A 27,119-nucleotide genomic window follows, 5' to 3' on the forward strand; every position below is an offset into this window, starting at 1 on the left:
TGAAAGTAGACAAAGCAGTGTCATACCGTGCCGGAAAACATTTAAGCAAGTCTATTTGAACTGAAGTCTATTTTGTAGATGATTAATAACAGATTACTGGTAACACATCAACAGCATATCAGTGAAAGAGCATTAGTGAATACATTGAAGTAAATATTGTGTAGATGTTCTGTTGATACATTACTTACATTAAGTAGATGTATTATTTATATTTTACTTTCATTATGCAAAACCTAACCTTACCCAACCTTAACCAAAACCTAACCCTACCCTGGCCCTAATCCTAACTCTAACCTTGACCTCAAACCAATACCTAACCCTAACCCTCATACATGTTACTGTGAGTCCTTTGAGTGTTTGTTTCTTCTAAAAAGAACCACTCAAAATGTGTCACTAATACTTGTTAGCCTTGAAGCTCCAAAACAAAACTAAAGCAGCAAACTAACTTTGGTTAATTGACTACATTTGGTATAAGAGGGAGGAATGCTAGTAGAGAAATTTGCATATATACATATGTATATGTATATATTCCCTATATACAGTAGGGAAAAAGTATGCAAACATTTTGTAATTACCTTGTTTTTTGCTATAATTGGTCATACAATGTGATCTGTTCTTCATTACAGTCACAGCTACAGGCAAACACAATGTGCTAAATCAAATAACTCATTATTTATCTAATTAATCGTTCATGTCTTTTAAGTGCGTACCAATTAAACATTCACAGTGCTGGTGGAAAACTTAAGTGAACCCTTGGATTTAATAAGTGGTCGAACCTCCTTTGGCAGTGGTAATCTCAAGCAAGTGCTTCCAGTAGCTGTGGGTCAGACCTGCACAACATTTAAAAGGAATGTTGTACCGTTCTTCCCTACAGAACGGCTACAGCTCAAACATGTTCTTCGGATGTCTGCTGTTGAACTGCTCTCGAGGTTATCCTCAGCATCTCTGACAAGGTAAGGTCAGGGCTCTGACTGGGCCACTATAAAGGGCAGATTTTATTTTTTTGATTAAAAATTATTTTAATGATAATAAATTTACTTCAGTGTTTATGAGCGTTGTCCTGCTGCATCACCTAGCCTCTACTGAGCTTCAGCTGGCGGACAGCCATCCTGACACGATCCCGTAGTATATCTTGATAAACTCAGGAATTCATTTTTCCCTCAATGACGCCAACCAGTCCAGGACCAGATGCAGCAAAGAAGCCCCAAATCGTGACATTCCCCCTCTATACTTCATCATAATGCAGTGCCCCTTTAATGCCATGTATAAAGCTGTGTGTTCTTCCCAAATGTCTGTGTACTGCCTTGAACTGTTCTGTTCATATTTTTTATGGTAGACTCATGAACAGAGATGTTAACAACTCCCAAAGATTCCTTCAAAGCTTTAGCTGTTACTCTAGGGTTGTAACTTTATTTAGCATTCTGCGTTGTGCATTTGGAGTGATCTTGGCTGGGCGCCCAATTTTGTGTAGACTCAATACTAAATCTTCTCAATTTATAGACAGTTTGTCTAACCGAAGACTGATAAACTCTGTAAGATTACTTTGTAATCCAGACATTTTGCAAATCAACAGTTATTGATTTTAGGTATTCTTTGATCTCTTTTTTTGCAATGTATGGCTCATACCAGATGTTTTTGTCAATAGCAAACCCATAATGTTTGAGTTTTTTAAATCAAAGTAGCTCTAACCCACATCTTCAATCTCATTTCATTGAACTTTTGTTGAAATCATTAGCCTAGGGGTTCAAATCTACACAGTGAAGGTTTGAACAATGTATTCAGTACAAACAAAAACAATACATTCTTTTTGTGTTATTAGTTTAAACCAATTATGTTTGTTCTTTATTACAACTTGATGAAGATAAAGACCAGAGCATATTTAATGATGAATTTATACATTAATGTAGGTCATTTCAAGGGGTTCAACAAAAAACTGTGCATTAGCCGACAGACTACAGTCCCTATCTGTCTGTACATCAGCAAAGTGGTGCTATTAGAGAGGGGTTTGTGATAAAATGGCCAGGAAGTAAATTAATCATGTTGATTAGATTTAAAAGTCTTGAAATATTAAGTTTATTTTCTCATGACATTTTCTCACGTACATTATGGAATTTTCAGTGTTATTCCAATTAAAACTGCCACTTATGGGCCACTGTGAAGTCATTAGTGTAACCTGTCACATAGCGGCCAGTGTAATAGGGTACAGCCTATCACTTGTTGGCCACCGTTATGTCACTGGTGCATGCTGTCACTTATAGGCCATTTGTGATGTCATACACAGACTGTCACTATTGTGGTGTCATCAGTGCAGCCTGTCCCTTGTGTACCATTGTGATGTCACTGGTTCAGGCTGTCACCGTAGGCAAAGTCAAAACGGAAAACAAACAAAAAAAAAACAACGGCTGACATGTCCTTGGAGTTACAGACATACACTTGGTTTATTTGTTTTATTTAGAGAAAAAAAGTGTATGCATAAACACTTTTATATTTGCTGTGTCCTAACTTCATCTTTTATCACCCATTTTGACAGGGTTCACTGAGAATCTTAAGGAACAACACAGGGCGTTGTGCACACGGACATATATGTTTATTTATACAAATATAATATGTATAACAATTGCATATCACCTGGTATTGTTTTTGTCTCTCTGTATAGTAAGTACAGTTTTAACCAGTCTTGAAAATGCAAGTCATCGTAAGAAAAGTGTTTAAGTAAACATACAAAAAGGGAGAAAAGTCAGTAGATGAACAGCTCGTACAGCAGATCGAGGGACAAAAACAAAACTTCACAGCATCGCCAGCTTTAACTAAGAACATCTGTACTTACTAATACTTCTCTCATAGGCTACCAACAGCAAAGGAACAATAGAAAATATTCAGGTTCGGACCAGGAAACCAAACGAACAAAGTAACAGTAATATAGATACAACACTATCTTAGACTACTGTAGATTATCCACTGTTCAACTTACTGTTCTATAGTCACTTTTCCACTGCATAGCACAGTCCAGCTACTTTGTTTTCTACTCCAGTTAGAGTACCCACTCAATGTTGCTGGTCATCATAGCGATGCCGCATGAAACTGCCGAGACATGAAAGAGACAATTTTTGTTCAGAAGAGCCTGATGGCAGCATGATAAAATACTGCTAAAAAAACAGGAGAGTTTGGGAAATGCTACCTCAGGCTTCAGACAACGAAACAACTCTGATTGTTCAAAGGCGACGCAAGAGGGAACATATTAAGCAATTTTCTCCAACAAATCAGTAGTGTGTAGCATTTTTACATCACCTTTTATTATCAGCTCAACTCGTTTGGAAACTCAACAGAGTTAGTACCAAAAATACTATGCGATACCAGGTACTACGCACCAGATTGACCTAGTGGAAAACCAAAAAAAAAAGTGGAGTAGAGTCAAATCGAGCAAGTACCATGCAGTGGAAAAGCGGCTTATGGTTCTTTGTTATTAGCGGACATACAATAATTTATATAAGGGATGGGCTGCTTGTTGTCAGTGTTGTGGTTTGGAAAATTAAAAATAATCAGATAAATGCAAATGTAATCAAATGATTGTCAAAAGTGGACAGTGTACAGAAAAGAGCTGGAGGTGATCTGATTGGATTAAGTGGTCAGTTATTAGTTGCAGAATATACAGTAAATTTTAATACAGTAGCATCACATTTATTAGCCTGCTGAAAACTCTGAGATCACAAACTAGAAAATATAACCATTTAAAAGTAATAAAATATTATGTCATGACCCCCCAACACCAACACCACCACCACAATATACAAGTTTGCGTATATCTGTTTGACATTCTGCTCGTCCTCAAATAAATAATATAGGAAGTTTTCATAGTATAGGCTTTCATATTAAATATTAACCTAGCATAAATAGAACATCTTTTCATTAGATTTCTGTTGTGAATAGTTTCCTCACATTTCTAAAATTGCATTAGAACTTTGTACGTAACATAACGTTCACACAGTTTCCAGACATCTTCTAAACGGAAACCTCTTTGATTAGCACTGGTGCTGCAGCTAGCCTATACATTACATTAAGGACATTCTGTGCAAATGAAGTCGATGGCAGATCTTATGATAAAAAGAATAGTTTGGCTAACGTAGCTAACAACAAACGCTTAGCAGAGCATGAAAAGTTGGCTGTTAGCTAGTAGACAATTAGCAAGCTAGCTGCTGCCTTTTGTTCCCTGTCCTGCTAGCTTGCACTGGTTGCTAGCCATGTTAGCATTTCCGGGCAAGCAATCCTTTAAATGACCACAGCAGCACCATCATAAGCTTCTGTGTCCTTTATATTCCTTTAAATTTCCTCAGGATTTGACAATGATGCATGTAAAACCAACTTAAGTGTGTTATTGCTAAATCTACCTTGTTTATACAAAATATTCCTTGCTACAATATGGTATAAAATACCTCACTTTTATCCGATCAAAGACACGTTTGACACAAAAAGCAATTTTCTTTCACACAGACACAAGCACCAGAAGAATCCGTCAAGAGGTTATTGTACAAAGCTGTGGCAACGGGAAAACGTTAAAAAAAAGGTCTGTCAACAAATTCAGTTGAACACAAGTAAATACAGCATCACAAACTACGAGAAGGACTTTCTTTGGAGAGGGTCACAAATTGCAACTGGCTGAGAAGGATAACTAAAAAGTTAACAACAAAAAGATAAAACAAGTGCTCTCTCTCTCTCTCTCTCTTTCTCTTGCTGTTGTCCTTTCCAAAACCAAGCACCAATGTGTATACGTTTCAGGACACAGATCATAGAGGTTTGTCGACCTTTGTAAAGCTGTAGGTAGTACACTGAACGAGGGGTGGTCTTCGTTGGAAAACAGCATGACCCTCCTTTCTCTTCTGCTGGATGGCTGCAGGTCGCCGGATTTGAGATCTAGCAGAGCTCACTCCGAATCCTCTATTTCTTCTTCTTCTGGAACAGCCTGTGAAGCACAAAACGGACAAAAGCTGAGAGACTTAAAAAAGAAACCTGGCTGTCAGCTAAAGAAACAGCTGGACTCCATCTAAACGTTTAACTCAAGGGAAATCCAACACACTAAGTCAGTTTTCTGTAGTCTATCAGCCAAGACAGGGAAGTATGGGTGCTGAGGGGGCTGCAGTGCACCCAGATGTTAAGAAAACAACTGCTTAAAACAACAGTAATTATACAGAGATCTAACTTTTCAAGACTTCACAACAAATTTAAATAGTACAGATGAGTATTTGTGATAAAGAGGTTTATATGTAATGAAGTTAATACTTTTCTATTTTATTTTTATAGTTTGAAAATCAACAGTGGCCGTGCATTGTCACAAGTTAACAATGTAAGTGAGTTAAACATGATTCCCTCACCAACTGTTAGTTACTCAGGTTGAGGTTTAAAGAGGAAATGTGTGTGCAGAGCTGTAGTCCAATTCTGAAACCCAAAGCAGCCTAAAATTGTTTTTAAACTTTATAAACTTCATCTAACATAATAATGATATTGTTGATCAACTATTATATCTCCCGCTTTGTGTTAAAGCATGTTAAAGCATCATGCATCATCAATCTGATTGGTTCCCACTCAGTTTGTCTAAAATGATGTGGTTCAGTGGTTTCAGGTGTAATACTGTATATATTTATATACAAGGCTGACATGTACAGACAAAATGCAGACTTTTAAATAGCTGATACTACCAGAGGCACAATTTATCTAGATTTGGGGGGGGGGGGGGGGGGGGGTCTTCAGCCTCCCACTAACTGTTTTTTAGCCCTGCTAAATAAAGGAACATTATTTCTTTTTATCATGAATATCTTTTTATCTCTTTCATTCTTGCATTGTTTATTCAAATGTGCCATCACTTCTCCAATCATTATATACTATGATGGCAGGACCCTGGAGAAGCAGCTGCTGCTCTAACTCAGAGCCACTATGCCTGTCAGGGATGCAGGAAAGTGTTTTAAGTTGAGGTTGCTGAAATTTTAAGTAGTGCATATGTGACATAAACGATGATGTCAAGCAAAAGGATTTGTCTTTTTTTTATTTTGTCTTTTTAAACTTTTTTTTTTAACATCAAACAGAATGTATCATGCAGTGAGGTAAGAGATGAGAATATACACATGTAGCTGATACAGTAGACCTCTGCCTTACATCCTCTCTCTGCTCTTCCATTCAGATTTAACACTGAAATGATACTTGACGCTTAGCTAAATCTAAATCTAAACATTTAGCATTGTTAGAGTGGGAGATATAACTGCAGATTTTAAAAATATATAAAATACAAACTCCACCTAAACAAGCACACGTGTCTTTATAAAGCTCAATTATTATAAAGTTCAGTTTTATAATTATTATTAACAATTGCAGTTCTGAAATAAGCTGAGGGGACTGCAGCACATCCTCATTCCACTTTCCACATCCCTGCCCACTTTGCAACATGAGTACGAAACTGAGATGATGGCTAAAAGTTTACTAAAACACTAATTCAATAAATATCATGTTGTTGCTGTCCAAAAAAACAATGTATATCCAAAACAGTAACTTTATAGGAGAAGGAAAAAAACATTTTTAATGTTTAATGTAAGTCAATGTAAAGACTGAAGATTATTATTACTCTTCATAAAATATATGTGTGTAAAGCAAATACATCTGAAGGAAAAAGAGAGAAGAGAGACTTACAATTTGTAAATGTAACAAAAAAAGGTACAGGTAGTGTTAGGAGTCTTGCCCAAGGACTCTCATTGGTATTGTGTAGAGTGCTTGCCTAGGCAGGGGATTGAACCCCAGTCTTCAGCAAGGCAGAACCCACTACACTATACTAACCCTACCAACCGCTAATTTTATAACATAATGTTAACTAGCTAATGAGCCAACTATTTTAAGAAACTTCACTGACTGTGAGATGTGTGAATGAGTGAAAAAGACAGAAATGACATTGATGATGGTTCATATTATTTGCTATTGTATCTCTCACACCAGTGGTTCTCAAACCAGTCCTTTGGAAGCCCCAGATGGTCAAGATTGTTTGCTCCAACCTAACTTGCAAATAATGTGGACCATCTGGGTTACCTGATAACTTTAACTTAACTTTAATATCAGTTAACAGCAAGTTAACATAGTGTTAATCATAATGCAATTTTACATCCCTCAACTTCTCAAACTGTAGATGGAACACAGAGAACTTCTTTAAGAGAGGTGGCAGCTCTCCTGATGGCCAGTCAGATCAGTTCAAATAAAATTTAACAGACTGATCTTTTATTAAACCTTGACTTCTCCTAAAACGGAGCTGAATACAGGAATAGTGTTATAAAGGCTTAGCCCCTCTATCTATAAAGCTCTAGTGAAGCCACTGGATACTAATTAGCAATACTGAAAGGTGTAATGATTTCAGTCCTGTATTGAATAAAAAATAAAAAAGAATCTTTGAAACAATGTGTGCAAAATTCTGTACTCAGCGCTTCTCATTGCTGTCTTTTATGAAAACCGCATTGAATGATCAAAAGTAGTCATCTGTGTGCAGCCTATAACAGTAAAATGAGCAGGGGGCAGGGTGTATACTATGGCCACATCCATAACACATAAAACACTGGAGTCAAATCTAATACTGATCTCAGAATCGAAAATTCACTGAACTTAAAATATTGTTACTCCCCTAGGTACTACTGTTTTTAGCTCTGTGGCATACTTGCATACTGTCAACTTTAAACGTACACAAAAGTGTGTTATACAGTGTCAGACACAACATAAGCAAGTCTGTTGGAGATTACTCAACAACATCACACAGTTTGAGGCAAGTGTGTGATAATTTAAGCAGGAAGAAGCATGTGCTACTCTTTACCCTTCTAGCTTGGTCATTCTGTGTGATGGGGGAGACCTAGGTAGCAGGTGGAACTAGTAATGACTAAATTGGACAGAAAAAATTTGAATATTGAAGATTTGTGCCAAACGACTTACAAGCTGTGTCATCAGGCTGATCATAGAGGCCGCTTTTATAATCAGCTGTTGAGCTTGGCCTCAGCTGAAAGTTTGCAGTACAGTGGGTGCTACATGTGTATGCCACTGTGTATATATGACTACATCCATATTTAAGAGGTGTGAATGTATGGCTCTGTTTGAGTGTGCACTTTATTACATAATATTTCTCACACAGCCTCTCCATGACGACACGGCCTACAGCAGTATCAGAGGATTACAGCTCAAACTCAGAGAGACTTCGCTGCCTCTGGGGTGAAATTTCTTTTGGGAAATGCTGTTAAAGCTGCTAAAGCCAGTGAATTCCTTATATGCACTGCCTATAGGCAAGGCAAGTCATCTGATTTGCTGTTTGTGCTCGAAAAGGAGATTTACCACGGACACATTACGCACTGTGCAACAGAACTTGCCATGTTGCAGCCATATTCAGTCATTTTGGATAGTCCACATGAATAACACTTTAAGGTCAATGCAAAAAATGTCTGCTTTTCATCTTCAATGGCATGATTTCTCATTATCGCATTCAGTGTGACACGTACAGAACAGGATCTAACGAAAACAATTTTTAGACTATTTGTATCACAAACTACCACTTCAAACACATAAATAGGAATGCGCTTCACATTTCAGTGAGCTTCTGTTGCTCATGAAAAAAATCAATAATAAGAGTTTCCATGGCGATGTGAATTGTGTTCTGACTGTGTGAGCATGGTCTCTCAGAAACCATCACAGTGCATGCAACAGTAAAGGCAGCATGGAGCTTATTTTATACAGAGATAGAAGTAGTAGCACTCAGAAAGCTCCAATTACACATGCTGATCCATTTTGCTGACCAACATGGACAAGCATGTCCACCAGGGGGAAATTTTAATCAGTTAAAGGAGACACACAAACATGACCAACAGACTGATATCTCAGGTTTCATAGAGTACACTGACCATAAAAGAACAACCAATAAAGTCAGTCGCATAGATGACATCATCACCACACATTAAACAAAGCCACACAATCGTATTTTAATGTTCAAAGATAAATGGATTATTTATTCTGAAATTATTCATAATCATAGCTGCTGCATTTGTTCAGTTGAAAAATGAGCAGCAAAATTTTCAGCCTTGTTTTTTAATCATTATCAAAAACTTCCCTATGGAGAAATAAATGGCGATTCAATATATTGTGAATGTACCTAGCAGACTTGCTCTGCATTTCCCTCTCCGCAGAGCAGTGGTTACAGTTCATAGGCTATCTGGCTTCTGTTCTGGGGTCAGGTTCATCTGCTTTATTAGCATTTATTAACAGTTGCCTGCATTTAGCTGTTTAATTGCTTTCTTTGTTTTTTCCAGCCAGACTTTCCTCCACTGACTCCACCACCAACACTCATATTTAAAATTTAAAAAGCATTTAAAAAATGAAAACTGAAACATATTTTAATAATCTCTTCATAGTCTCTGAAACGTGGGACACTGTTTTGTTTGTTTGACCCTTGTTGGTCATCCTAATTAGGAAGGAAGTTAGCATCTTGTGCGTGATTTCCACAGTAATGAAGCATTACTGAATGTGTACCAGAGTATCAGGCGAGAGAAACTGCAGTAATATATTTTTTTAAAGATATCCTGAATTATTATCAACCATGCAGCCATGAAATGACCAATGCACAGTGAGAAGTAGAGGTTTAAGAGTAAGTGCCATCCATATGGCTCTAGTTCAGAACCTGACATTATTAAATGAAGAATAATAATGAAGACATTCAAACTATGAAGCTATGAGTTCATATGAAATTAGAAATACCAAATATTATACGTCACCCTCCATCACCACAACACCCTTGATTGGCTGATACAAATTAATAAGAAAAGTCATTCCATTAACGTGGGTTTCAGATCTAAGGCTACATTAACATTACAAGCCTCTTTGCTCAGTTTGAATTTTTGCCCAGATGTGGTCTTTCTAACTTCATATTTTACACTGGCATAGGTAAGTTACAAAGCCCTGCTGGTGACGTCCTGTATAATAAAAAAAATGTGTGGCCACCACTTAGTAAAGCGTGGGAACGAGATCCTAATGCATGGCCATGACTTAGTAAGCTGCAATCTCGTTCCCACGCCTTATGAAGTCGTGGCCATGCATTTGGATCAAGTTCCCACATGTTAATAAGGCAAGGACACGCATTATTTTTATTTATACACGGTTTGTCACCAGTGGGGCTCCGTAGTAAATGACTCAAATCGATCATTAATGTGACCCACATGCGCACATCGTAATCAATAATGTAACGTGAACGAACATGTCATGAACAACAAACTGACCAGCAGAACAAGCTTTGTTACAAACATCATCTGCTTTGAGCAGCTCATTTTTAGAGCAAGAAGAAGGTGAAAAAGGGTCAGATTTCTTTTATTTTGCACTGTTTACAGGCTCTAACTTCAGGTTTGATGCTGCTGCCATGTTAACACTGGGCACATGCGCAGTGTTGGAAAAAAAAAAACATGAACTCTGAACTGAATGTTCTCATTAACGTTGCATGGCCAGGAGTCAGATATATGTCTGATTTGGATCACATATGAAAGTGTCTCAAACGTGATTTAAAAAGATCCGATTTTGCATCCACACAGCTTTGAAAACATCCATCACATTACTCTGTGCATCATAATAAGGCAAACCAATCAGATTTGCATGACTTAAACCTGGCAATGAGAACATAGCCTAAATGAACAACATTCAATCAGGTGTGTCCAAACTTCATACAATCATGCAATAATTCAACAGAAGGGAGTGCTATACCGTGAGCTATTGACATTACCAATATCTCCTAATCTCCAGTGTATTACATTAGTTTCATTACCTATATTTATTTATTTATCACGTTTTTGAGTGAACTAAAATGCACCAAATCTGATACGTTTAGTCCAGTGTACGGTTTCCACCTGGATCGTCTGATTTACAAAGTCATTGAGCAGCAAAAATATGAAATATGCTTCATGCATGCCAAAAGCAAGCTAACACTATTATATATCAACAACAACCAATCAGACTGCAGCCTAAAACTGCCAAAGCCTCTAAACTACCACGTTTGATAAAGCGTGCTGGTTGCCAGGCTGATGGTGTAAACTCATTGTGAAGCAGTGTTAGGCTGCTTTTATCAATAGTAATGTTTCGGCTTCTTAGCAAGCTCGTTATTCAGTGACATTCAGAGGAAAAGTGTCTCGACAGCAGAACGTATTAGCTTTGAAACATACCATGATAGCGGCCCATAGATTCTGATATGGGCATGACGCTAACTACTGAATGATGCAAGACTTCAGGAGTCTCTTGGCACTCATATAATGCCTCTCAGTCAATCACACTGTGAGCTGGGACCTAACTGTGGTATAAATGTCTAGTAATTATGCCCATATAAATGTGCCCTCTGTGTGATGTAATCAGTCCTACAAAGTGAAGTGCTGACTGCAGCTGAACCATTAATCATTAAACATACAGCGTGATTACATAATACAGGCTGAACACAATAGCACTCTCTGCCAAACACAGTGCTTCCCTCATAATCTTCTGGTGACAGGTAGCGTGTGGCTCCAGACAATCCAAGCCCTGTGATGCCCCCTCCTGACCATAGAGATAAAGGCCAGCTCTGGACCCTCCAGGGGACATTAAAGCAATAGCTCAGCAAAAAATGTAATTTACACAATTCCCCCCTTAACCCAAATCTGGCCAATCAACCCTGACAAGTTCAGTGTCGGAAGTTTGCTTCCTTAGGTTTGTGGTTGAGCTACAAAGCTAAAGTAGCTAATAAGTCATGGAAGTCAATTGGTTAGCACTGTACAAACTGCATGCCTAAATTATCACAGACTTGCATCAAACCCTGTTGAGTTGGTACATAATCTCAAATAGACTTGCTCATGTGTTTGTGATACTGTATGACACACTGTTATTTATAAAAATAGACAAAAGTACCAAGATATAGACAACAGTATGTCAGTGTTGGACAGCACATGTCTATTTAGGTTAATGACATAGACTTATAGATAAAGTTTGATGCAAGTGTGTGAAGATGTAGGCATGCAGTTTGATGCTACCTGACAGGGCAAAAGCTTGCATTACTTTAGCTAGCTTTGTAGCCTCGTAGCTCCAAGAGTAAAACTAAAGGAACAAACTCTGTCTTGGATGATCACCTAAATTCGAGGTACTGGGGAAAATTGTGCGGATTTGACCTTTTGCTGAACTATCACTTTAAAGCAATGAAAAGCCTCACCTACGACATGTGGTTCTGCTGAGTGTTGAGGTTTTGCTGCTGCTGCTGCTGCATCAGTAGCTGCTGTTGCTGGCGCCTGCGGGCCGTGCGGAGCTTCTCGAAGCGAGCCTCCATCTCCTCCAAGACCTTTGGGGTGTAGCGGACCACCAACTTCACGCTGTCTTTAGCAGCTTTCAGCAGCTCCACTGCTTTTTCATGGTGCTCTCCCTCCACGCTCTGATGACACAATGCACAAAAGGGTCAGTGGTTAGGTCAGTCTGGTCTGTAGTCTTGGTCTGTCAAAAATTAATGTATTAAAAACAAAAAATGCATTTTAGGCCTTCTCAAAACTATGATAAAATGTCTCTAGCATGAGGCAGTGCATTCATAAGCATTTCATTAATAACTTTCACTGAGGGAGCTTTTAGAGGCATTAAATTCTTTAGACATCTGATTTATAACACCACTACTGTGAACAGTTCTGACTCAGTACGTTTCTTTAGAGTAGTGCGTTTCAAATGAACCACTTTGAATGACTCTGCCTATATCTTAACAACAAAAGGTTAAAGCTGGATGCGAACTCTGTATGAAGATTCTCAGGAAAAGTTTGAATACAGCACACAACAGCCACAGTCTTCTTTACTGTTTTTTAGTGCTGCAGTTATTTCGGAACGTGACCAACATCTAAATAAATTTTAGAACAAAAGGCCATTAATTTCTACTTAGCTCAGCCGCCAGCACATTTTTGGCTTAATGAGAACTTACACTACAAATATAATGAGACTTTCTCATTACAACCTTCAGAGTGAGCGGAATCAATCTTGCTGCTGGTAAAGGCCTTCTGATCACTGTGTGTGAAAGGGAATTATTTTTTGAAGTCGCTGACAGTTGAGAAAAGCACACATTTCTGATGGCATAATAAAACTGTCACAGTCTGAAAGTCTGGTAGAGAATGACAGTCAGAAACGGGTTTAAAAAAAATACTCTGAAATCTCCACAGCTCTTTTCTAGCGGTGATGCAGAGCACTTTTTAAAGCAGAGACAGCTTTTAGAGCTGAAAAAAAACCCTCATTCCCGTCTGACTGCGCTCTTGCGCATTTTAAAAAGGCACGGCGAATTTAAAGCTGTGAATTTAAAATGACAGCCTTCTGACATCTGTCCCCTTCAGGTTTAAATTCACAACTTCTAGCAGCCATCAGACTCAATATTCTAACCCCTTACTGCTTTAGGGGGCCAAGCACTGAAAACGCTTAATGGTGGCTTTTTCATTGAATCATTCATAATATGCCCTACCTTTCATATCCTTTAATATACATATAAATAACATACACACAGAACAGGGTTTCTTTTTTGCTATTATTGCTGTAAATGATTATTGTTTCTAGAATGTCTCATATTTGAAAAGTGTTGATCTAATTTCAGGCAGATAACTTCTATTAACAAACTTTTTTTTTCTATTAACAAACTTTTCTCCAAACAATGTTTCAGTTTCTACATGTTTCTTTTTCTCAAACTTTCCAGTAAGGTTTATTCTGGGAGGTACAAATCTCAGACAGCAAGCCATGTATTTAGAATTATTTCACATAATATCTTTCTGTGAGGGAGCTTTTACAAGCATTAAACTATTCAGATGTCTGGTAACTATCACCACCATGACTCAGTCTCTCTAGAACATTATTTCATATCAGACTTCTTTGAATGATGTTTACATCTTAACCATCTAATTCAGTGGAATTGCCCTTCAATATCTATACATCAGTATTCTCTACCAGCTGCTAGTCATTCCAGGGACACAGGCAGAGTGACTGAAAAACAGCATTTCTTCTTCTTCTTCTACAGCTGCCTCAGGAAAACATGCTGAAAATCTGACAGATTGATGTCAATCGATTTAATTGGGGAAAATATGACAAACTGACAGACGTTCTATCCCAGACAGCAAAATGGTGCTATACTGTTACTGTTGGCTGAAAAAAACGCACACCCCAGCTCAACTTTAAATTATAAGGAAAGTGATTACACTGCTTTTCCTGAGTTAACTCAACTTGAGGACACTAACATTCACCAAACTCAAACTTAATCCAGTCAAAAGTTCTCCTAACTCTCTTTTTCTAGTTCTGCAGCTCAATTAGCTAAACAACGTGGAATTTTGCTGGGAATCTTAACATCACATTTTCTCTTGGGCTTCCAGATGTGTGTCCAACTCACAAGCTCCTGATGTGAGGATGGTCAAATATTAGATCACTAGACAGTTACACCACCTGTGACCATGCTGCTTTTCAATGTTAAATACAGTGTGATAAACATTTATGGATGTGATATCTGAACATATACAGGTGATCTTGGACTAAACCATTGCCCCAACAGGAGATCATGAGTCTGAACCCCAGCAATACCACAGACATCCATAAGTGGGTAAAAGGAGTACATTTCTGGTAGGATTTTGTGATGTAAAGAGTTATGGGTTCTACATTATTTGCCAAAATGATAAGGGGAACTTAAAAATAAGAGAACTTTTGACTTAACGAGACGTTTGAGTTGAGTGAACTCAAGAAAAGCTATGTAATCAGTTACCTTATAATTTTACGTTGAACTAGCTTTGTTTTTCATTAGTGTTGTGAGTTTTACAGTTATCAGAGCTCTGAGCCCAAATTCATCAGACAATTCAGCGTAAAGGTCACATACTGAATGCGAGATGAATACATGGCATGAAAATGCAAAATATTAAGACATTTTTATTGCAACAAAACTATACACACAATGCAGTTTTGGGAGAAAAACAAACAGGCAGAATGACTTTAAGTGACAAAAAGATATCTAATAACTCTACTTGAACCCTGCTAAAACAGCCACATGCAAAAGTTTGAACACCCTCGGTCAACATAAAAAATAAGGTAACATCTTTTACAAACAACACATCTACACATTTCTCTGCTATTTATAGTCATAATTTCTACTTCTTGGCTGAGTTTAACATTTTGGAAAAAAAGATAAAATATAAAATGTCCTAGAACCTTTTTACAAGTTATATTTTATGCTCTTTTTCCCAATATCTCACTTAAAAATAACTTAAAAATCAAACAAAAAAACAAAACCACAATGTAATTTGCTCAGGGGCACCCACACTTTGCATATGACTGTGTAACATTGACTAAACCATGCCATAAATGTTATCATATTCTGTCATGAGTTGTTATAGCAGATTGTCTGTTATTGTCTGTTACTGGTAACAGTGCCACAATTCTTGATGTGATGAGATATAACTGAGTTATATAACTGAGATATAATATGAGTACATTTCACAAAAAACAGCATGTAATATAAACTGTCATGATTTCAAACATGCCATTATGCCATGTTACACTTTGTGACATTGACAGTGAACAGCCAATCATGTGAATAATCTCAGCAATTTTGTTAGGTTTAGTGCAGCTGAAATGTAGTTAGGAACCCTATTTAAGATGTACATGCTTTAAGAAACACACACTGAGAACCCAAACACTGAGAATGCTGAGGGATGAAGAAGAAATGGATTCTTTAAGAAATATGACAAATATAATACTTTCTTTTAAAGGACTGCAACTAAAAGGTGTATACACTGCATAGAAGCACTCATTATTAAGCCTTTCGGCTATTGTACATCATATATTATCTTTAACCTTCACATTTGTGTAACCATTTGTATCATTTGTATAAGGTTTGGGCTCTGCCACAAGCAAGATGAACTGTTCTGTAGCACACTTGCCTGGACTGCAACCATGACAACGGAGCTCTGATTGGTCAGCATATATTTTAGCACATTCAAATGATCCTGTGAATCAAGCTGGCTGTAATTAAAAGTTAAATTAAAAAGTCTAATTAAAAGCAGCTCTGCTTTTTTTTTCTGTAAAAATCGGGCTCTGTGTGAATGGCTTTTACTCCGCAATGCCTCATAAATATAAGCCATGGAAAAATGGGATTTTTCTGTGGGATCATTGACATTCTACTGTTTTAAACTTGCCTAATTAGTTCCAATCATGCAATTTTGCCCATCTGCTGTTTTAATTGTTGTAATTGTTTTTACCCAGACATGCCAGCTAAACGGGCGGCACGGTGGCGTGGTGGGTAGCGCTGTCGCCTCACAGCAAGGAGGGCCTGGGTTCGATTCCCCGGCCGGGCGGCCAGGGTCCTCTCTGTGTGGAGTTTGCATGTTCTCCCCGTGTCTGCGTGGGTTTCCTCCGGGTTCTCCGGTTTCCTCCCACAGTCCAAAGACATGCAGTCAGGCCAATTGGATGTGCTAAATTGTCCCTAGGTGTGAGTGACTGTCTGTGTCTGTGTGTCTGCCCTGCGATGGACTGGCGACCTGTCCAGGGTGTATCCTGCCTTCCGCCCGAAGACTGCTGGGATAGGCTCCAGCTCCCCCCCGCGACCCTGACGGAGAAGCGGCTTAGAAAATGGATGGATGGATGGATGGATGGATGCCAGCTAAACACAATTACTGGCTACATTTGATTAATACTAATAATTATGTGTTTAAAACTGTATATTAGTGTATGTAAGGGTAGAGTGCTCAGGCTCACCTTTTAAATGAATGCTATTTAAAAATCATGGAGAAAAACATCCGGTATCAGATTTGGCTCACGTGCTAGAGCTAAAAAAATCAAAATGCAAAAAAAATGTACATATGAAAAAAAAACCAAAATGTTTTTGCTCAGGTTGATGTGCAGATGTTTTACTTATTCACATTTAAATGAATGCTATTTAAAAAAACACTGCAGTAATCGTGTTCTGGAGGGCAGTTCTGAACAGAAGACAGATTAATAAATGTACACGTGTACAATTAAAGATCTTATTTTTTGTCCTTGCATTGGTGGTTCAGTGGCAGAATTCTCGCCTGCCATACGAGAGGCCCGAGTCAGATTCCTGGTCAATGCAATTGTGCAGTGCTTTTGTCTCTATATTTAGTACACTGTCTCTATATTTCACTTTCAGTATTTTCTTCTATTTTTATTTTTACTTGTTTACTTTCTGTATTGGATTACCTGAGCCTCACTACAAGCATTTCAATGCATTAATGTCCTGGCATGTTGTGCAAATGGCAAATAAACTTGAAACTTGTAACCTGTGTGTGTTAATCTAGTAGTGTTTGTAGTTTAGAGGAGTGGAGCAGGCAAATAAAAGGGAAAACTGATTAGAAAGTGGACTTCAGGTTTAATCGATATTAAGTGTGTTCACAGTGTTTTGATCTGCACAAAAATTTGGCTTAAACACTCAAAACAAAAGCTCTGAAGAAGCCGATAACGTTTAGAGTCTGGATTCAATCCACTGTGTGGTTAGACTAAACTAGGAACTGCGGCAACTGGGAATGAGTTTCTTAGTAGCTTTTTTTTTCAAAGTATTTTTACTACAAATGATCATGATTCACTAACCTACCATATTAAAAAGTCCCCATCTTGCATTTATTGTAGTTTAAACTCCCGAGGTCAACTTTTAATGTTTGTTAAGTTCATACAACAAAAACAGCCATAATTCATTTTATTATGATCATTTTCCATTTCTCTTTATCCCTCAGAATTCAACAGGCTATTTTATTGCTGTGTTTTTGTTAAGACTAATATATGCAAATGACCTCTGTTCTGATTGGCTGCTTTATTCAAAAACACAAACAGGGCTAAAAAGCATCTTATAACTTCTGTGTGAGAGAGAGGGCTAAACTACTGTAGGCTAAAAGGGTAGAAATACGCAGCTTGGTTTCCATTCAATTTTAGATATTTGTAAGTGTCCATGATGTGAACCTCTTTAAACAGAAAGGCGTTTAGATTTAGTCATTTTTGCCAAATAGAAGGAACACCTGCCAAAAGTGCTACCTTGGGAATAAAGCCAAAGCCCATCCCCTTGTCCCTTGATCCCCTTGTCTTGATGCCAGCCCTCATCAGCATTATAAAATATTCTCAACAGGATTCTGGTAGGTGTTTATATAACAACAGTGATATATATGACAGTAAGTTACAGTACTTGCTCAGCAGCAAAGGTCTAGTATGCTGAAGAGAAAAAAACAAATACGAGCTCACTCACTTTTTCTCTTACCAAAAAATTCAGCTACCAACTCAATGAGCAAAGTAAGTGACCAGTAAGTGACTATCAAAACATGGCAGAGAGAGCATGACAGAGAAAATGACCATGAGTAAAGTGAAATATGTGAAAAGAAGGATGACAATGCCATAAACAAAGTACGTTCACGTTCGTTTTGTGCAAGACTTCAGTTGATTCAGTTCAAGGTATTACATAGAATCCATCTATCTAAGTCCCAGCTATCAGATTTTTTCCAAATGCTGTCAATGATCAATGTGATAAATGTGATGCTACTCCATGTAACTTAAGTCACATGTTCTTTTTATGTCCTTCTTTACATAAATTTTGGTCTGAATATTTTAAGATTATGACAAAGGTTTTAGGAACCAACATTAATAAGAACCCTTTCGTTGCAGTATTTGGTTTTTCCACTGATGTACCTTTGCTCAACAGAGCTCAGTCGGATATTCTAGCATTTACGTCTCTATTGGCAAGATGCCGCATATTGCTACTACAGAAGTCTTCAAAACCACCTTCCATTTAATGTGGCTCCGGGACATTATACATTTTCTTACTATTGAACAGATAACGTCCACTTTGAAAGGCAACACTGCAACATTTTATTCCAAATGGACTCCTTTATTTTTATATTTTAATTCACTTCAGGTTGTGCCTGACCTAGCAATCCAGAGCAGAAGGAAACTGAAATTTGTTCGTAGTTGATCGTTATTTATTATATTATTAATTATGTTTTATGTTGTAATCCACCTATGCATTGTAAAGTCTGGAAGCAAATAATGGTGAGGTTATTCTCTGTTCGTCTTCTCTACAACTTCTTCTGAATCGCTCTCTATCGTCAAACAATCAGTAACAATAAAATATGATCTGCACAATTTGATAATCACCAAATTTCCCCATGGATGTATGTGGGTTCATAAAAGTGTTAATTGTGTCTGTTATTTAAATGGATTTTACTTTTAAAAAATATTTTTGTTATAAATTTATCAAATATAATTGTTGCAGCTCCTCTTTCATTAGTCTATCATTGTATAAAACCCAGATCTATCCCTCACACATATTCTTCACATAAACATATTATCTTATCAATTATGCTGCATGAAAACTGAGACACTATCTTACTGCTTCTTTAAGACCAATCAGATCACTAATCTGAGTGTCAGTCATGTGCACCGCATTTGAGTTGTCTGGTGTGCATCCAAGTACAGGTGGAGCGTTAACACCTGCCAAAACAAACTAAGGAAAAAGTTTGCTCAGCTCAAAGCCAGCTAGCTGTGAATTTTGCAGAAAAACAAAATGTTTACAGTGATAAAATGAAGCATTTCTGAGTGTTACAAAAGAGGGCTGTGAGATTAACCCCGGAGTGCCTGCTGCTAGCCTGTAGTCCTGCTTGTAGCTAAATTTTTTATTAATACTCATTGACAGGACTGCTGAAATGATTTCTTTCCTGTTGTATTTGTAACAGTGTGGGATGGTCAGTGCAGTAAAGTTTGTCAGAAATGTTTACACACTCAAATCAATGTGAGATCACTTCAGAGACCATGATCCTGCTGCTCCTTCCAGTCCAGATCGTTTTGTATTGATTCATCTGTCAGAAAGGCCTTGATCACACAGAGCAAGAGTGCTATACTGTGACACTTTGAGGTAAACGTCAAATTAAATGCTTCAGCACAACCACAATTTGTCTCTGTGCTAAACCCAAGACCAACTTCTTGGTGCTGCTCTCATCCACCTCTAGATCATTTTATTAAACATACTCAATTCAAATGAAGAAAAAATCACTAAAAATTCATCAATGACGTAAAACCTGTTAATTAGGGATGCACAATACAGCACTTGTTAAACTATAACATTTTTGTCCCTCAAAAAAAATCAGGGTAGGCTCAAACCTTTTCATACAGAAATTAAATCATATATAAATGTAATCCATAACATGAATCATGAATTCAATAACTACAGAACATAGACATTCCTGACCTACAATAATTCACAGTAGATGCACAGTAATCACTGAACAATTTATAGTACTTATAATTCAGGTGACACGTTATATGGTAGATGATTAATAAACTCTTAACAGATTATTAGTAACACATCAACAACTTATCAGTGAAGTAGCAGTAGTGCAGGATCTGAATACACTGAAGTCAGTTTATAATACAAAGTGAATAATTCATAGTACTTACTGAATAATTTAAAGTAGTTACTAAATAATTGATAACAGTTACTTAATAATTTCTAGTAGATACTAGTAGATTCATAGTAGCTATGGAATTATTTATAGAAGTCAGTGATTAAATTACAGTATTTACTGATAAAATAGTTACTGAATTATATGTAGTAATTACTAAATAAATCACTTTATGATGAACTGGCGACTTTTCCAGGGTGTTTCCTGCCTTCCACCCAATGAGCGGCAGGAAAGGCTTTGCAATCCCCGCAACCCAGAAGGATAAGCGGCTTAGATAGTGTGTGTGTGTGTGTGTGTGTGTGCGCATGTGCGTGTGTGTGCATGTGTGTGACTGTGCGTGTGCGCTTGTGTGCATGAGGCAACCCAGAAGGATGAGCGGCTTAGATAGAGTGTGTGTGTGTGTGTGTGTGTGTGTCTGTGTGTGTGTGTTTGTGTGTGTGTGTGTGCGCATGCGTGTGCGCATGTGCATGTGTGTGACTGTGCGTGTTTGTGCGTGTGTGTGTGTGTGTGTGTGTGTGTCTGTGTGAGTGAATCGTTCCATTCACTGAATTATTCATGATCATATACAGTTTACAGAATTATTTATAGTAGATGCAGAAATATGAATCTTATGATTCATAACTGAATATTGTTATAATAACGCTGAATAGGCATGCTGTGGAATGTAACTGAAGCTATATTGGTGCTTACCACTCCATTGACAGACAGAAGCTGGTCTCCTCTCTTCAGTCCTCCATGTCGCTCAGCCACGCCCCCGGGGATGATGCGGGAGATGTAGATTGGTGAGTTTTGCTCTTTTCCACCCATCACGTTAAAACCCAGCCCCTCGTCGGTCTTCGGCAGCTCTACCACTCGCGGGTGAGAGTGACCTTCACTTGCTGCGAAAGCTGCCACCGTGGCCTGATGGAAAACACCGAGTAGAGGAAAATGGGTTAGAAACATGAGGGATTTAAAAGTTCACAAAGAAAAACTGGGAAACCTAAATAGATTTAAAGCCTTCATTTATCAAAACAAATTCTAGGAACTGTGTTTATTAAATTATTTATTAATTTGTTGTAAAACATATATAGATTTCTCCTTGAAGATAAGTTGGTTTAGAGGCCTGTTGCCTCAGAATCACACATCAGAAACACCACAATTTAAAATAGGCAAGACACTATAAAAATAAATAAAACAAATATACTGTGAGTAATAAGAATAGTTCCATTATAGGTCCATGTATGGATGAATAGTATGGAGAGGTGCAGTAAGTCATGTAAAGCTGGTTTGGAATGATCAGTGCTATGTGTAAATTTAAACATGCAAAATTAAAGGCAATGTTTATGTTGATATTTACTCCTAATGCAATACGTAATGCAAACAAGCAGACTAGCCAGAGAATAATAAAACCAACAGCTCTGCTAGTGGGTTTCTCACAAGTATAACTACATAGTGCTTAAAATTCAGAAGGCTACTGTTTAAGTCTCTGTCTAGACCTTCAACCGTCTTCACAATCAGTTCTGGAGATGTGTAATGTTAGATTGGACCTAAAAACCTGGACCCACCAGACAAAATATGTATATGTTCCAGAGGCTTATGATGAAGTGCTTGAAGTACAAATAGTTAAGTTGATGTTTGTCAAAACAAAATGAGATTGAAACCAGTCAAGGCATACACCAATCAGGCATAACATAACTCCTTGTTTCTACACTCATTGTCCATTTTATCAGCTCCACTTACTGTATAGCTGCACTTTGTTCTACAGTTACAGACTGTAGTCCATCTGTTTCTCTGATACTTTGTTAGCCCCCTTTACCCTGTTCTTCAGTGGTCAGGACCCCATGGACCTTCACAGAGCAGGTACTGTTTGGGTGGTGGAGCATTTTCAGCACTGCAGTAACACTGACATGGTGGTGGTGTGTTAGTGTGCGTTGCACTGGTACAAGTGGATCAGACACAGAAGTGCTGGAGTTTTTAAACACTGTCCACTCACTGTCCACTCTATTAGACACTCTTTCCTTGTCAGTCCAGCTTGCAGGCGTAAAGTCAGAGGCGACAGCTCATCTGCTGCTGCACAGTTTGTGTTGGTCATCATCTAGTCCTTCATCAGTGGTCACAGGATGCTGCCCACAGGACACTGTTGGCTGGATATTTTTGGTTGGTGGACTATTCTCAGTCCAGCAGTGACACTGAGGTGTTTAAAAACTCCAGCTGCACTGCTGTCTGCTCCACTCAGACCAGCGCAACACACACTAACACACCACCACATCAGAGTTCCTGCAGTGCTGAGAATGATCCACCACCCAAATATCTGCTCTGTGAGGGTCCTGACCACTAAAGAACATGGTTAAAGGGGGCTAACAAAGTCTGTAACTGTAGAATTACAAAGTGCAGCTATACAGTAAGTGGAGCTGATAAAACGGACAAAGCGTAGAAACAAGGATGAGGTTATAATGTTATGCCAGATGGTGTATTTTAATGAATTGCGTATTGGCTATGATAAGATAGATCCAGATTCTTTGTTTCATTTTTCCAACTTATTTACATAAGTACTGTGTGCACATTATCCACACCACACAGATACATTTCAGCTCTTTCTGGTGAAGGGGAAGGCCACTCCTTTCCTACGTCTATTTTTCTGCTGCTTACCATGAGTGTCACGTCTCCAGAAGCACGTACAAAACTCTCTCCTGCCATGTTTTTCACTCATGAGTAGCAACCAGTAAAAAAATGAAAGTACTGCAGAGATGTTTCACTTTTCAGACTGTGATGTTTGTGGTTTTATATTAGCATTTAATCGTGCATTCAAAACCAAGAGACAGCATATTAAATCATAGCTTATTCACAACATTAGAAAATGGTTACACCACAATATACAAAAATAACATGAATTCAGAGAATATCCCACTATGAATATGTCAAAAATGAACTGCGTAAACTGCAGAACAGTAAAGTAGCTAGTAGCCAACTGAGGACAATCAATTTTGATCATAATCAATATTAAAAAATAACATAAATTGGTCATTTGAAAAAGCAGTTGATTTAAATCATGTGGCTATATTGTCTGTAAAACTAGAACTATCAGAGCAATATTGGATAAGACAGGATCAGGACATGTATGGAATTGTTTAGTCATACTATGTGTAATTTCATTGTTCTATCTTTCTAAAATGTGTACAATAGTAAAAACAACAAAAATCCTCAAAGTGTCCACATTTTCACTGGTATTGTGTACAGTGAAGGATTTATGGTCAACAAATGATTATATTTTGCATATTTCTCTTGCAGAAGTGGACCTAGAATTCCTCCTCTGTTAATGATCCCTTCATGAGGCCTTAGCTCAGCTGAAACAGCGAAAAGGCTTGCATGTGATATCCTCAGGTACTGCCTCCTGTGTCTTCTGAACTGCAGCTAGCTGGAGCTTGTTATGTCGTCCAAGGTTTTCAACAGCATGCAGAAAAAAGACAAAAGCTGTAAATCTTCTATCCTGGCTGTAGCCACAGGTGCTATTCCGTCAGCTTCACTTCATTATTAAGGTATTCACGCTCAGGGAAGGAGAAAGACAAAAAGAGACCATTTTCACAGCCTTTCGAGCTAGCAGATACCCAGAAGGCAAAAGCAGGACTTTTCTGATCTCTCTGTTTCAAAACATCTTCTCCAGTTGGATCGCTCGATGGAATAAAGCTGCCGGAGTGTGTTGTGTATGCATGAAGAGCTCCACACACTCCGGGCAGATCTTCACGACCTTCACGGCTTCACACTCGCTCAGAACGAAGGCGACACAAGGCAGCATATGGCAAATGACGTTTTTAATGCCAACTATCCTTCTAAAGCCTTTGCCAAGATATGGACACCACATCCTACAAAGACTTCCAATATCAAGTCACTAAACCATATGGCTATTCCTGCAAGGGCCTGTCAGGGGGATGATTATCAGTTTTAGTGATGGCCACTTCATTAAGAACAACTGTTTGTATATACAGCCCTGCAATGGACTGGTGACCTGTCCAGGGTGTGGTGTATCTACCCGATGACAGCTGGGATAAGCTCCGGCACCACCCTCAACCTAGGAGTGGGGCTTAGAAGATGTGTGTGTGTATATCCAGTAAATGTCCATTCTATCAGCTCCACTTACTATACAGGTGCTCTTTGTAGTTCTACAATTACAGAAGGTAGTCCATCTGCTTCTCTGCATATTTTATTAGCCCCCTTTTGCCCTGTTCTTCAATAGTCATGCTAGTAAAAGAGAAGAGTAGATTAAAAGGCAGAAGAAGTCCCAATGTTCTGATGTCAGAACCAATAGGAGCACTCAGTAACGAATTCAGTTCTTATACACTTTTAATGCACTCAGATCTGTGGATGATGAGATGCATCAGAAAGCAGTAGAGTTCAATAGCAGCGGCAGTGAGGATTCTCAGAGGATGCTGCAATCCTTTTAAAGTGACGCTCTAGTCCGTTTCTGCACAATCGATTGAAAACAGTCCCTAAGGGACACAGGCTACATCTGCTCCATGTTGAATACCCCAACACTGGTGGCAATGCTTTAAACATTTGTGTAAAATGTTGCACTTTTCAAATAGTGTTGGACGATTCACTGATGTCACATAACGATATTGAGTTTTAGTTCTATTGATATTAAAAGGTTACAGTAACTTCAGTTACTAGCAAATTCAATAAGTAAATAGCAATGTGTGTCATTTTCTGGCAGCTTCAGCCTGTTTACAGTATATAATGATTAAAGAAATAGTAAGCCTTTCTTTCTGTGAATGTGCAGTCTGGTTGGCGTTTACAGCAGGGGTCACCAATCTTATCTTCAAAGGGCTGCAGGTTTTCATGTTAGCCAAGCAGGAGAACACCTCATATAACTAATAAAGTGTTTGAAGAAGGAGGCGAGATGATTAAATCACACCGGCCCTTTGTGGGTAAGATTGTGGACTCACAGTGTAAGGATCCCTTTATTGTCATTTTAAGAGAAAACTGCACAAAATAGTCTAATTAAAAAACAAGGTTTGCATCAGGTTTGTAAGACATTCTTGAAGAAAAAAAAACACAAGTTGCACAAGTCATTAAAGCTTAACAGTATTTACAGTATTAGTTATTATTCTGCTATACGCTGAATGAACACCTATTCACATTGCATAGTTATTTAAAGGTAATTACATAATTGCAAAATAATTTGTTGTTTGCAAAAGTTTGGATACCTCTGATGTTTGTCATTTTTTATGTGAACATAAGTTCACATCCTAGAACACATGTCTGCATGTTTTATTGCACAATTACTGTTTATTATTTGTCAAATTTAACACATAAAAAAATAAATAAAGCCTAAAATGTGGCCTGTGCAAACATTATGTCACAACAGGGGAGGAGATTGGATGCAAGTTACAGATAAACAAACCTACATGACTGAAACAACAAACAAACAGACCAAAAGTCCACAGCAAAACTGGCTAACAGGCTGCTGTAGGTTAGGCAGGCTCAAAGTCTGAAAGTAGGGAAACAGGCCAAAACCAAAGAGAAGCAATCACAAAAAAACACAGATCAGAACAGGAGAGAGAGGAAGGGCTGAGCCAGTGATCAGCAGGCCAGTGAGGCAGAACGCTGGTCAGTGGAAGGAGGCAAAGCCTGACATGTGACATTACGGTACATTTTATCTTTTCCAATATGATATATTTATTAAATAAATACATATTGTGAAGTAAACTGTGCAGAAAAATATCATATTTTAGTTTGTTCTCTGTAGAGGAAGTGCCAACATATTTTCACTTAGAAAATCAACAAAACATGGAATACAACTGGAGCTACACTCACAAAATAGATGGTTGTTTAAGGGTTTTTTAGTAAAGATAATGGTTCTATATGGAACTGTGAACAGTCCATGAGATGGCATGCTTAAGTGGTTCACTGCATGGTGAGAAAAGGGTTCTGCTATTGTGACAAGATTGACATTGTAACAATAGCAGAATCACTTTTTGGTGCTACATAGAAACCTTTTCAAAAAGGTTTCATATAGACAATACATATATGCTATATTTCATATAGACAACACCATATTCTCCACCAATCTGCAGACCACATTCTCCATTAAACTGAAGAAAAACACATTCTTGTTCAAACTGAAGAACTATTTCACCATGCAAAGAATCCCTTAAACAGGCAAATGGTTCTTTGAGTGTTCGTGGTTCTATATAGAGTCACTGTCTTACTAAAGAACTCTTGAAGAACCCTCTTCGTTAAGAGTCCACCTAATGAACTTCATTTACATTTGACTTACATTCTGTATGAACGGGCTCGAGGCTGCACTTTTTCTGTTTATTTCTGTTTGATGAATTTTGAAATAGAAATTTCTCAGGTACTTAAAGCTTATGCAATCCTTTTAAATTTGATTTTTAATAGTAATTTTGCACCAAAATACAGTGTAAGTTTATAAAATACATTTTGAAAAGATAGATTTGAAACCTGTCTTCTTTGGTTTTTGACACTCAGCCCACCAAAATTATTGCACTTTGGACCCCCAAGACAAAAAAGTTTGGTCACCCCTGACTTAGAGGAAGCGAGAATAACAAGGAAGTATTTATGACAGCTGGGACTTTAAGCACAAGAGCAAGTTTCACAGTTGTAAAGATCGGAATGACTGTCTTTTAGGACATCCAAATTTGTTGAGGTCAGAATATAATTCACCAAAATGTAAGA

The 27,119-nt window shown here is 37.9% G+C and overlaps 1 protein-coding gene across 2 annotated transcripts in view; it reads right to left on the bottom strand.

The window, feature by feature from the left end:
- Nucleotides 1-2,413: 2,413 nt before the first annotated feature.
- lin7a (lin-7 homolog A (C. elegans)) overlaps nucleotides 2,414-27,119 on the bottom strand; it is an 86,931-nt gene continuing 62,225 nt past the window's right edge. The window contains exons 4-6 of one of the 2 annotated variants that reach the window (XM_017709115.2): nucleotides 21,138-21,347; nucleotides 12,216-12,427; nucleotides 2,414-4,957 (exon numbers count right to left, since the gene is read on the bottom strand). In XM_017709115.2, the coding sequence (XP_017564604.1) occupies nucleotides 4,933-4,957; nucleotides 12,216-12,427; nucleotides 21,138-21,347 (447 nt within the window). In that variant the 3' untranslated portion in view covers nucleotides 2,414-4,932. Of the gene's footprint in view, nucleotides 4,958-12,211; nucleotides 12,428-21,137; nucleotides 21,348-27,119 lie in introns of both variants that reach the window. The other variant, XM_017709116.2, reaches the window with a different exon arrangement.

This window comes from Pygocentrus nattereri, chromosome 1 (genome assembly GCF_015220715.1).
Source record: "Pygocentrus nattereri isolate fPygNat1 chromosome 1, fPygNat1.pri, whole genome shotgun sequence".
In the NCBI taxonomy this organism is placed as follows: domain Eukaryota; kingdom Metazoa; phylum Chordata; class Actinopteri; order Characiformes; family Serrasalmidae; genus Pygocentrus; species Pygocentrus nattereri.